The 13,922-nt window shown below is 39.9% G+C and overlaps 1 protein-coding gene across 2 annotated transcripts in view; it reads left to right on the top strand.

Annotated features, from left to right (window-relative positions):
- Positions 1 to 13,922, top strand: part of Calx (sodium/calcium exchanger 3) — a 161,473-nt gene that overhangs the window by 81,137 nt on the left and 66,414 nt on the right. For both annotated transcript variants that reach the window (XM_019046719.2, XM_072301234.1), the window contains exon 2: positions 1,664 to 1,752. In XM_019046719.2, coding sequence (XP_018902264.1) covers positions 1,664 to 1,752 — 89 coding nt within the window. The remainder of the gene's footprint in view (positions 1 to 1,663; positions 1,753 to 13,922) is intronic.

Here is a 13,922-nt window from a genome sequence, read left to right as displayed (position 1 = left end):
GTTGTTGGTATTTTTCTCTCAGGTTTTCAGACGATTTTGTTCGTAATATTATCTAATGTATCTGAAAATTTGAAGGAAAAATAGACTGAGTTAAGCCAGAAAGGAACCAACCCACATTTTGGAAAAAATTGAGTTATGAGTGGTTTTGAACTCAACCACTGCTCTACTATCTATCGCCAAAAATTCAAAGTTTATGGTGGAGCAAATTTTGCAGAAATTGAACTTGAAGTTTATCTTTTACATTGACTCTTATGCAGGAGCCAAACTTTAAACCTCTTTTTCTCGGTTCGATCCCGATATGGCTTGGTTCCTTTCTGTTTAACTCCGTCCAAATATGCATAACTTTCTCTAAGAAAAATGCTTTACCGGGGTAAAGGCTACGTTCGAACGTTCATAGGGTATTTCTGCTCAGCACAGCAGTAAAGTCCTAAAATATCTCACGCAGTCTGAAACTGAATGGAAGAAAACGCCTGCCTCATCAGAAGCCTTACCAAAGTCAAAAGGAAGAGCAAAACAAAGAGCTATGGAGCTATGAACATGAAGGGAAACCATGAGATTCTTGTTTTCTTCTTGGATGTACATTGAAAATCGGATAGTACGGCATCGCTCATAACGACATACCGGTCCGACGTTATCTCTGGTCGGTCCCTTGGCTACAATCCCATCAAATAAATGTATTTTTACATATTTTATAACGACAATCGACTCCGACGACCAAATAATGCCGGTCCCTGGAAGGTCGTTTTATCCGATTTCCACTGTACGCACATTTAGCAATGTTTTTCATTTTTGTTCCGATCATCTCTTACTTCTGTGTTATTATCACGAGCATGCTCGTGAAATTTGTATACTAACTTAGATAGTGTTAGTCTTTTAGAAAATGTGTGATAGAAAAGTGTGTCACTCGATTTTTCACGAGAGGAAGGGCGGGACTCAAGTTCAAAGCATCACTACAGTAAAATACAAATAGTCTACTTTACGGACAAGGAGAGAAGGAATAAGAGATGCAATCAATCTCAAAATGTTTTATCTTGATAAAGGATAGGACCCTGAGCGTTTACAGGATCAGGACTGACCCTTTCCTCCCTTCGCACCTTTCCAGTCACTCGGACAATCCATCGACTAAATGTCAAGTTTATTTTCGTGTACCCTTTCTCTGGGGTCCGCGTTCAATCTAACGGTCCATTCTGTCCTCATGTTTTTTTCATGTGCCTCACCCGTCAGTTGGATTTGGAGAGAAGATTCAAGCGTTGAGGTTGGAGAGCTGCTAACGGTAAAAAGCTCCAATTCGACTTTAAGGAAAATAAGCGGACACAAATTGATACAAATATAACAGAAGTTACGAATAAAGTTTTTTTTTTCTGGTTATTTGGCCTATATTTCGTTAGGAGCCTACAGCCGTCTATAGACTTATTTGATGTCTTTTCACATCAGGGCAAAAGACACATTCATGCTCCAGGCTATTCAAATTTTCAGGGATTAAGGCCAGTTTGAATCTGTTCTTGCAAATTCACTCGCCAGTTCTGTGAAAATTCGTAACTACTCCAGGGACACGAACCCGGGACCTATTGACCTAGAGTTATGCGCGCACATATAAAGTTAAAAGTTGGTGAATTCTTCTTGAAAATGAAATAATTAATTACTGGTTTTGTCTGATTCACAGGAAAACAATATCGATACCGATAGTTGAAGAAAATTCATATCAGAAGCGGCTCACCTTTTATGTACAACTTGAGGAGCCAATCAAACCAAGTAAGATAATACGTACAAAATCTATTATATGTGTAAATGTGTACTGAAGAAAGAGATAAGCAATTTACTTGACATTTCACTAAAAAAATGGTATGCTGTTTTAGCACCTAGGATGTCAAAAATGTGTCAAGTGATCCTAAGATGCTGCCTTGATTGCCCATGCAGTAGAATTTGCATTCACAGGATGTAAAATTAACTGCGGGGGCAGTAAAGGCAGCATCTTGGGATTACCAGACACATTTTTGACATCATAGGTGCTAAAACAACATATTATTTTTTTCAGTGTTATTCTTGAAAGTTTGACAGAAATTTTGGGGATTTCTCAAGGAACACAGAAATAATCCTGCGGCCCACAGACAAGTCTAATTTTTGAGACTAAGATAGTATGGCAAATAAATTTTGGTAAACATGTTTATGACCTCACAAAAAGTTTTTTATTCTGAAAGCGTGTTGTAGAAAATTTTGTGGTGTGCGAAGAGAGTATTTGGATTTGCAATTTTTTAAATAATTTCTTAAAAATTTTCGATTAATATTTTGGCGAAAAACTAGTATTCTAGATTTCTGTGGGTATCATTCATTTCTCACTCAAAAATATAAATTCCTTTGTGTCGGACTTTATTTTTTCTCTAGCATTTGAAAGACCCATGAACGAACCGTAAGCTCGCTTTTGGAGATCTATCACCTGCAAATTTCCGACAATTTCTATTTGCCTGTGATACATCTATCAATTCCTGCACTCCAAATTCTTAGATCCAAGATTTCGGACGTTGCCATCATTACTGAAAACATGAAAAATCGAGTACCATAGCCTCTTCTGGTAGCCAGAGATATTTCTTTTCACTGTCATGTGGGTTAACAGTATTGCCGTGGTTAGGAGGTAGAAACGCCATATGAGCATTCAGACTTTGCCAAATTTCCTCCAATAGAATATAAATTTTAATGGAAATTTGTGAATTTTTTCTTCCGATTTTCCAGAACAATTCATTCTCGATTTGATCTATACTCTCCGAACCTTTCAGGTAGAAATATTCTTTTTTACCTTTAAAAATACACATTTTGCCAGAGGAAATTACTGCCGTAATAAGGAAGATGGCCGTATGAACATTCGAGAGTTACCAAATTTCCTTCGATAAAATGTTTATTTTTGAGGAAAAATATGAATGTTTTTCTTTGGAATTTTCAGAAACTTTAGGTGACAATGCGAATAATTTTATCTGGGAATTTAAAGGAAAATAATCATAAGTTCACCTCGAAATGTGTTTTTTTTATCAAAGTTAAATGTGTCAACGCCTGATGGTTCATACGGCGCTTTTCCTAAGCACGGCAGAGTAGGCAACTCTGGAATGTTCATACGGCGTTTTTTCTTATGACGGCAGAGTAGGACTTAGACTGAACCCGATCCCTGGCAAAAATTCTCCCTCAGAATACGCAAAAAAACTCGCATAGATGTCACTTACCTCTCTCTCTCTCCCGAAATCCTTCAATTCCCTTCTTGGGGCACTCGAAACCTTTTTTTGATCCACCGTGGCACAGCTTTACGCATCCGCAATCGTGGCTCCAAATTGAGCAAGATACTTCGCGGTACCTTCTCCCATCGCCCTGTTGCCAAATCCAGAATAATCTCCGCATTTACCGTTCTTCGTTCCAGCATACGGATTTAAAACAGATTCTCCGTCGAATTGGCGACGATGGAGACAAGCGAGGCGTGTGTGGTGGGAATAAAAATCGCTGTCGAGATTAAGTCAAACCATGAATGTAAATAGGATCGCTTACCCGATGCATCCCCATTTGTCAATTTCGTGGCTCGCACTCGTTTAGCTTTTCGGGGTCCGTCCCCCTTTCCCACCCCCTTTCCCCCCTTTCACCCCCTTTCTCCCCCATCATACGGACGGGCTTCCCTCACATCGCCCCCGGGATATGCCACGTACAACGTGGTGAAAAAGTGGGTCGGCACTCCTTCAGTCCTGTGTAGTAATAACGTCACTTTTGACACTAAGCTCCAGCTAGGGGCGAATTTTTTAATAGCCCTTCACTCAAGGTGAATAGTAACAAAAAATGTAAAATCCCATCCCACCTATAATAGTTACCCGACCTATGTCAGCAATTCTTTTGTTCACGATAACTATCGTTAGATTTACGTTAGCTTCTTCAAATTTTGCAATTTTGTCCATTTTGGTCTTATGAAGAACTGTATAAATTTTCGGTTAAATCGCATTTACCGTTTACTTATAAACGGTAATTAACGTAAGTGCCCTACTTACGCTGTTTTCCACTAAACTGTTTTTATGAAAGTTCCATTCCTTGGTTTCCTTGGTAACCTTTGTTTGCTATCAGCTGATGTTTTATTTCAACTTATTTTTTTCTTTTTTTTTCATTTTTTTTCTTTCTTATTTTAATAAATCATTGCTAGGTTAGTTCTAATTTTTTTGCCAGCATTAATTCTACCTCCCCCCCTCCCCCACCCGCAGCTAATTTTTCTAACTCCATCACCCTCTCCCCACAACTCATTTTTCTATCGATTTTATCATTTTTTTTGTATGGCATGTCTTGCTCCCCTACCGCCATTTTTTCAGGGTTGTAGATATTTTAGCGGCCTCTAGACCCGTGACTCCAGTCACGGGCATTTCGCTAGTAATGAATAAAAACATGACCTTAATGGACCATCACACAGGTTATGAATTTAACATGTACATGTCATGTACGGTGACGTCACGGATGTACCGTACCCGGTCCCGCGTAAAAGCGAACGTTTTGAAAATCCGAATTTTGGGGCGATTTTAAACTGACTTTTTGGGGGATTCCGATGGTCGAAAACCTCAGGAAAATGTCAGTGGTGTCGACATCTTTCGTTCTCTTCATACATACAATAAAAAGAAAATTGCATTCGGCCCATTAGGAAATAAAAATTCTGGCTTAATTTAGAAACATTGTCCGTAGCTTGGCTGACATGAGAGCGTAACTACACATTGAGATGAGCCCGGAAATGCATTGAGTTATACGAACTACAGGGTTCATCGCGAAGTGTAGTTACACCCTTATGTCAGGGAGGTGACGGTATGTACCATTAGTTTTCTAATGCATGTGAGTGTTTTTACGAATGAGCCAGAAATTAGTTCTTAATTGCAAAAGTACACCGATAAAAATTGGTCGAATGGAAAATATACAAATGACTCCATTTCTGTGATCTATCTTCAATTAGATATTCGTTAGAATGTTGTGTTGAAAAAAGGTTAGAAATCTGTGTTAAAATAAGGCTCATTTTGTGCATGTGCGGCGGTACGCTTGTTATCGAGACGCATTTTCGAAGCGAGGGTGATAAATGCCAGATTAAGCGGGGAAACTTGAGCACCTGCCGAGGAAATTCCGGTCGTATTAATGAGAAAATGTCATTGTTGAGAAAAGCACAGCCGGCCAACATGTTCCGCCGCGTGAATATTCATCAGTCGCTCCGGGAACTGATGAATATGAATGAGGCTGGGGGGCTGGCTTTTCTTTCCATCGCCGGCAAAACACCTTAGATCCCAATTTAAAACTCCGAACTCCAATCCAGCCGCACCGATGAAGAACGCCCCAAGAACCACCAGACCTTGCCAAATTTCCCATCATAAAAACCGAATTTCTCGGAATTCTATCGATTATTTTTCATCGAATATTTTAGAGAATCTAATTCGCAATTCCCTCTATATTATATAAAAATTTGAAGGGTACCAATTCATAACTTCCGCAAAGAATAAATATTTTACGCTGGGAAATTTGACAATATTCGAATGTTTACACGTCGTTTTTTGGTATCGCGGGAGAATTGCGGGTGAGTAAACCGCTTTTTATTCATCACCTGCTCGGCGAGGCTCTTTACCTCGAGGGTGATGCATTTTAATTCAATATTAATTTCAGTGGTTTCCACCTTGAGGAATTAACCTTCTTGGCGATGCTTGCTTTGCAACGAGTCGAGGATCTCCGCAGGGTTCCCCGTTCTCCCCGGTGTCAGACGATGAAGTTAGCCTATTTAAAACAAACACTTAAAGTTTCCCTAAGTTCAATCCAGTCTTCATTCAAATCCGTATTCCATTTATTTAGCCTCAGTAAAACAGACTTGTCAGTTTGTTGGACTCCTAACATTACTTTAGGTGAAAAAGTATTGGAAATTAGAAGAAAGAGAAGAAAAGGAAGGTTTAGAAAAAGAAAAGAAGGAGATGATAATGGTGATAAAGAGAAATCCTAGGAGAGGCGGCACACATAGTAGAAAAGTAAGAACTAATAGACGAGTAGTGATAGTAGAATGTATTTATTTTATAGAGCTCCTATTATCAGGATGCCTTGAGAGAACAATTAAGAAGAAATAAGGAAACGAGAAGAAAAGTAAGAAAAAGAAGAGAACAAAGAAGAGGAAATTCTTTTTTTTTTCCTCTCCCTTTCCTTCCCTTGTACTTTTTCTTCTCCTTCGTCCTGTGCAAGTGTACAACACCTCATCGGTTGCATATAGAAGAGGATTTCGAGTTCACGCCTCACCTCATCGCGCCTTCAATTTTGCAGATGCAGAACGGACATCCATCAAGCACGAATAGTTGTATCTCTGCGCCGTCATCACCGCGCGTTGAGTTGTCTCTTATTTTAGGATTTTGAGAATTAAGTTTGCTGAAAATACACTAGGGTGTGTACATTTAAATCAATTGTTATTATGTTAAAAAAAAGAAGTAAAAACATGTTCAGTGGTCTCTCTTGCGCCCTCATAGGTGTACGTCTGAGAATTAATATGCCGGGAATTTTGCCGTGTCAGGGAATTGTATTTTGACGACGACCCCTAGAAAATCCAAGCTGGGTCATATTGACCCGACTATCTCTTCTGGAGGAGTTACATATGGCGGAAGAGGAGGGGGGTGAGAAAGTGCCAGTAAATGTTACCTAAAATGTAAACATTTCAGAAACAGTTATTCTTTTCTTCCAAAAAATAAAACAGAAATAACCCTTCTAAGGGGTTAAAAACTTCAAAAACCATTAAAATCCGTGTACATGAATAAGAGTTAATTTGACCTCATTTGGGATTTTGCGTTTGAAAAAAATCTTGAGCAACTAAGGGTCCAAATGTCCAACAGGCTCCCGATAAAAATACATTTTTAAGTGGAAATGCAACATTGTTATTGAAAAAATAATTTTAATGCCCAATTTGGCTAGCTAAGTTACAAAGAACATGGTGATTAATTTGAAAAAAAAAAAACGAGCTACAAGCCAAATATATTAACAAGTAATATTTCAAACTACATGGAGATGAGAAATAATAAAAAACTTACAAGAAACAAAGCAAATGTTTCGACCGCCAACAAACTGCGGTCTTCTTCAGTGCAAAAGGAACAAGCGCTTTGTTTGTTTTGTTCGTTTGCTTCGTTTCTTGTAGGTTTTTTGTTATTTCTCATCTCCATATAGTTTGAAATATTACTTGTTTAATTTAGTATTGGCTTGTAGCTCGATTTTTTTAAAATCAATCACCATGTTATTGAAAAATGGGCAAGTTTATTTGTCGGAAAGACGACAAAATACTAAAAGGGCAAGGCAAAGGTATGCAGAGACTTCATTGGACGATAACCTTGAACCAAATCGCCCGAGATTTTCGATCCCACGAGGGTCCCCGATGGCATCATAATTAATTCATCAAGGAAGGTGTTGAACACGGAGGGCGCAAACATGCGGCTAAACGGCGAGCATTAGACGGAAAATGCAAATTAATGCAAACACGTCGGCTAAGGTTACGTGATTCCAACCACATTTGTGTAGATGCTCGAGACGCGATCGAGGGAAACCGCTGCATGGTGAGGGGGGGGGGGGGTTGCGGTTGTGGGGTATTGGAATGGCTCATGAACCGACAATGATGGCTCAATTCCTGGGGTCCCTCTCAGCCACGGGAGTCCGCGATAATGCACCCAAGGAGGTACTGGGATGGGAACTGAACGAATTTAAATCAAAAGCGACGATATCTATTCTGACTTGAGCCCTGGCATGTATGTAGTCTCATGGATATTAGGGTTCATGTTGGAGTAGGTATGATTCCTACGTGACTATTCCCATTCCGCCGTGATAGAGGGAAACGATAGATGCTCATATTGACGTTGCCATATTCCTTTTGGTTTAATACGAGTTTCGTGGGGAATTTTCGGGAAAGTCTATATAGTCATATATTGGCTATGCTGTATGGTTCGATTGGATCAGTTGTTTCCAAAAGAAAAAAAGTCCATTTTTTCATGAGCCTTGACTTGCATAAAAGGAAATGCTGACAAAGACTCATAGAGGAATGGACCTTTACCTTTTTGAAAACAACTGATTCAATTGTAAACAACCGTAAAATCTTGTTTCTGATTCGCGCCCTTTCGTGGTAATGAGAAAAGGCGCAAAAATCATGGTGAGCGAGCGAAACTTACGTAAAGTTATCAATCCTATTTGATGAAGATCCTTTTGACCCATATTCTCATTTGGACGTACTATGCGAAATGGAACTATGTGCTAGTGGAAAGATGGGGTGTGCTTGTTAGTGCTCGGGCCATAAGAATGAATGGGTCTTTAAAAGCGCCAGTGACGTCAGCGGTGAGGACCAGTTGCGAGGAGGCAGAGAGCTAGACTAGACGACTAGATCATCGGTGTTTAACTCATGAGCCCTGCGCTCAACGCTCTTGCCACATGCCCACGGCTCACGAGTTAGCGCTTAGTTCCTTTTGATTAAATGTCAAATCCCGCTTTTCTATTTTCTCAAAAGGAACTATATCCACTTTTTAATGGTTTCTTATGTAGCTTCCACGAGCACACCCACCTTTCCACTTGTGCATAGTTTTATTTAGCATAAATTCGTTTATTCCATGAATCATGTTTTGTGTATGAACAAAATATACTGCTTACATTTTCAGTTCTTTCTTGGTCGATATCTCAGCAGCATTTCAAAATCACTATCACTCTATATCGTAAAATGCATTGCAAACGCTCATAAGCCCTCTAAAAATGAATGTTTTATCGGGAGAAATTTGACAACGCTCGGATGTTCATACGTCGTTCATCCTTGAAATGACGGTATTCCTCACCTCATTCAATTTCCACCCCTGCCGGTCGCGTGGAGACACGTAACCCGAGAGTGGGAGGAGGTGTGAAATATGTTTGCCTTGGGAGGGATTCAGGAAGGTACATTTTTATTGCGACAAGTGCCCCTAAGCTTTTAGCTTTCCGGCCATTTGCAAAACGGCATTCGCTAGTCACTGCCAATTCCTAAAGAAAGTGAGAAAGTCAGATTCTCAAGCAGCGGGCTTTAAATCTTTTCTCCTCTCACGTAAACGACTCTCTACAAAATGACGTCCAAATCCCAGGAAGACGTATTTCTACTAAACGGAGCCAGAGACAGCGGGCCGATCACGGTGCACCACGCACCATGCACGGTGCGATGCACCACGCTGCAGCACAGTGAAAGCACAAAATATAAAATAAAAAATTAAAATGCTTTGGAAATCATTAAATTTGACGCGAAACCACCTTAATATGTCCGAAACACACATTTTACTTTCCTTAAATACATATTTCTTTCATCAATTTAAATGAGGGTAACCCATGGAGAGTGTGCAAACATTTCAAAATCATGAGTTGAAAAACGCTGACTTCGCGAGTTTAAATATTAGAGGCTTACAGAGCGGAGCGGCGTGCTGCCACGAGAACGCGCACTGGCGCCTACAAACCTAACAGGGATACTTCACGCATCGCGCAATGCGTGTAGTATCTTTGTTAGGTTTGTAGGCGCCAGCGCGCGCCGCGGAGTGTCACGGCGCTTCAAGCAACTATTTCGCGTCAAAGGTGTTGCACAGTATCATACGAAATTGAAGGCGCTCCAACATATTAAGAATGGCAGGCATCCTTTGAGAGTACGGAGCTTCCCTCCCAAAATAAATAAAAGTACTACGGCACAAGCAGAGAGCGGTAGTCCGACAACTCATTTTGTCCTAGCGTCCGTATTTTATAACGTTCAGCATACTTTTTGAATTTCATTAGAATATAAAGTGAATCGATTTAGGCATAATTATTCTTTAGTATGCCCTCAAGAAGATTTTATTTTAAATCAAGAATAAAATCGCTGAATGAAAGCGGGTTTCTGCTTGATGTAAGAGCCTTTTCTTTTTATATGCATCTATTTTTCTTTAAAGAAGCATTATTTTCTTCGTTATGTCAAAAGAAAATCTTCTTGGCGGTAAATTTGAGCTTATTTTTGTTTGAATCAAATCACTTTTTTCTCTAATGAAGTAAAAAATCATGCTAAACGTTATCGAATACGGATATCAGGACTTGGATGTTTTTTGAACACCGCTCCCTTTTTGTCGTCGTCACTCGATTTAATTTGGGAGGGAACTTCGTGCTTTTTAAGGGAGCCATCATCATGATAACCATAACAATATTCCTGAACAATAATAAAAGAAAAACATGTAAGCAAAGTCAACCAGGGCCAACAAAGTGCCAATATCAGATAGGATATTCAAATCTGTTCAAAGAGGTTTAGAGAGTTTTAGTGAATTTTCCCTCATGAAATTGATGCTCCATTATTCTTACCAAAAATCTTAATAATGTATTCCGCTCCGTTGGACCAAAGAAACAAAAAAAAAAGAAAAAAAAAAAACAAGCAAACCCTCATTCTTTCGAGACCTTATACATTTTCATCCAAAAACGTCAAGAGAAATTGTCGTTTGTACTTACATGTGAACCAATTAACTTTGGATCTCAATTGGTAAGTGAACCAAAACTCTCCTGCTGATAAAAAGCGTGGACGTAAACAACTGGGGAAACCATGTGCAAGGACAAAAAATCGTTGACGAAATGTCCTATAACCTTCAAGTCTCGAGTTTAGGAACAGTGGTTGTTTCTGGTGGGCATTTTTCTTGATTAATATTCCTTGCGTTTCAATAAACTTTAATAGTCCCTGAACAAATAACATGAAGTCAGTCAGTAATAATAATTAGAATCAGTGAAGTAATCAGACACCTTGCTGGCAGCATAAAGCGGGGCATTGCGAGTTCACGCTTTGCCCAATCGCGCCTTCAATTTTGAAGATACAACACGGACAACCACCAAGCACGAATAGTTTTAGCTCTGCGCCGTCATAAACGCGCGTCATTTTCCTTGCTCAATTTCCATTTTGTGTTTGTTTTCGTATCTTTTATTTTTAATGGTGATTCAAGGGCTGTGTGTAACTTAACCGCAGGTAGGAGAGACGTAATCGGGTCTCGTATTTTAACTTTTCTCCCAAATCTGAGCGACATCTTATTGCAGTTCATTGTTAAAAAGATTGAAAATAAAAATACGTAATAATTGCTCTACACATCTCATTTATCCACGCGCACCGAAGCGTGAAGTGCAGTTACTACGTACTTCTATTTTTAATCTATTAATATTCGACACGTTCCGCGTTCCGCGCTCGCTATCATCGACCGGAAGATGGACTAAAGTAAGTCCGAAATGATCACCGTCTAGTCCAATCTAACAATTCAACAAATCAGAACCGAACATTCAAAAGTAAATCTGAATATTGATACTCATCAACCTGATAAAGTAACGAGATCGTTCAACTTTCTAAAATGAGCCAGAAATAATAGTTCCTAATATCAAAATAGTGGATTTTCCTGGGCGCGTGAAATCGAACTGTTATCGACACGGTGTTTGTTCATAGCATCGCCGAGTATTCCTCATCCCTTGGCTCAGTTTACCTTGCCTCCCCCGCCAGTCCCTAGGGATGTAATTCCTTGGTTGTAGACAAGCAGATGCGCTGGGTAGCTTGCAGTCAGGAGGAAGTGATTTGTGCTCAGTGTTCAAACAGTGAGCATTATTTCGTCTCCCGACTCATGTAATGACGTATCTCCCTTTGAAAACAAGCCCTGGAAACTACAGAGTCGTGCCACTGATGCTCACCCCGAAATGCAGTTATGTCTTTATTTCACCGGGGCTGCGATTTGAGACGGCGAAGCCTTACAAGGCGCTCAGAGACATTGCGAGTCAATGTACACCCGCTGTTGTCAGTTTGTTGGTCAAAATAAACAGTATGGCTGCTCTAAGGTACGAGTAGGGTGGCCAGCCACTTGTACACTAATTCGAAATTTAGTGTTATGGGGACTGGATTTAACGAAAACAAACACAGGAAAGTGAAAGGATAGGAAACGAACAAAATTCCTGGGACTTTTCGGGGTGGTTAGAAACCCCTTTTTGGCCAGGAAACCAATTTAAAGTAAAATTACTAAAAATTAAAAAACCAGGGCCCCTCATTTGTGACAGAGAGCAATGAAAGGTCAAAAACTATCGTTATGTGTTAACCTTTTTGTGTGTCGTCTCTTCCTTTTGTTAGAAGGTGTTAAAGTCTCTTTTTTTTATCACCAATGGGGGTTTGAGGGTTTTTTATTTATATTGTATTGTTGTTTCCTAGTCAAAAAGGGGGTCGTAACCATCCCGATTGTCTCAGGCATCTTGTTTATTTTCTAGCATTGGATCCCCATTCTATTGCGTTTGTTTTTGTTAAACTATTCGGGCCATTTTCGTTCATTTTCCTCGACTAATTTTGGTTTAGTTCTATATACACGGAAAAAAAGTATCACGATCCCAACTATACTCCCAGCTGATTTTAGCGCCATATATGAGAGTAGTTGCACAAGCCAGAGGTATGGTTAAGTCAGCTGAGAGTGTGGTTGGATCAACCATACCTCTAGCTGGTGTCCTCACAGTCAACATAAGTGTGGTTGGATTAACTATATCGCTGGCTGGTGCCTTTACTCTTCTAGCTAATGCAACTACTCTTATGGCTAGCGCCAAAATCCGCTAAAAGTATGGTTGAGATGGTGATACCTTTTTTTTCAGTGAAATGGCTCTTTGGCTTGAATCGAAGTTGTGGCTGAAAATTGTTTGCGTCCCTTTATTGGACGCTTCAATATGAATAGGTACAGCAGTGACGGTGAAACTCCTAAACCACGTATGCGGACCACCTAACCTCCTATTTTGCGGTGTTTAAAATATCCGCTCCCATTTTACTTTTTTGAAGGATAACAAATCAATATCATTTCTTGAAGTTTTTACAGTGTTTTTTCGCACAGAGGGATACAATCACACGTTCTTAAGAATTGACGGTGAGCAGTTATCCATTTAAAAGACAAGGTATGACAGTAAGTCTGCATCGGTGCAGACCGAGATACGTAGTCTGGTAGTTCCAACGTCGAATGTATTTTTCATTTCAGTGACGATATATTAATACCATCCTGAAATTCAGTTGCAAAAAGTAGGAACCAAAATGATACTCAGCAGTGGATTGCTCAGTGGTTCCCTGAAATCTGCGATAGTTGACGCAACACGTAAAGTTAGTCTGAACTTTTCTAACGCTAAAACCTAAATCTTATAATATAAAATGGACATATTTTTGCCATACGGAGCTATGCGCATTATGACGTGGGCCCTGTGATGCATACATTCTAATGGGTCTCAGAGCTCATGTCTTAATGCACACAGTTCCGTTTGGTAGAAATACGTCCAAATCATGAGAGTAACGCCTAACGCATAACGCCCGAGACCCAAAGCGCCTTAGAGTGTTGGATAGCGAAGCGCACAGGGAGTGTACCCCAAGGTTCGGATAAATTTGAGTTGTAAAAAAAACACCAACTAAACGAAATGACTACTATTGAGTAACAAACAAAGACGCTCATTTTCTGGCTGTGAGCTTGGCGGTAGCTGCAACGATGCGCTTTTCAATTCTTGAATTATGACTAATCGAGTCACGCCCTACATGAAGAATGCAGCCAACCCCAGCAATGCAACTCCACGGATCGCTCCGAACCCCAGACGAGGCCGCCGACTAAGAAAATAATGAGCAGAATTTGCCCATAAATTTGCATATGGAAATTCGGAATTCTTGTCCACTCGACAACAGCGTCCCGGACCTACAACACCAGATCGTGCCGTGTGCGTCGCGAGGTTCAAATAGGACAACGACTACCCCACATAATAAGGTCTTACGCGATGTTGTCGAGTCAGCATTATCAGAGTTAAGCTAGTTGCTTGGCGAGCTTTGCGATAAGTTGATTTGCCTTTTAATAAACCAATGGAAAAGAATCTATGACTAGGGTGTTTGCAAGAACGCCTTAATAGTAGATTCTTTAGCATAGCTTCAAATGAGAAAATCTTGA

Source organism: Bemisia tabaci, chromosome 6 (genome assembly GCF_918797505.1).
Source record: "Bemisia tabaci chromosome 6, PGI_BMITA_v3".
Lineage (NCBI taxonomy): Eukaryota > Metazoa > Arthropoda > Insecta > Hemiptera > Aleyrodidae > Bemisia > Bemisia tabaci.
This window is presented reverse-complemented; position numbering and strand designations above follow the sequence as displayed.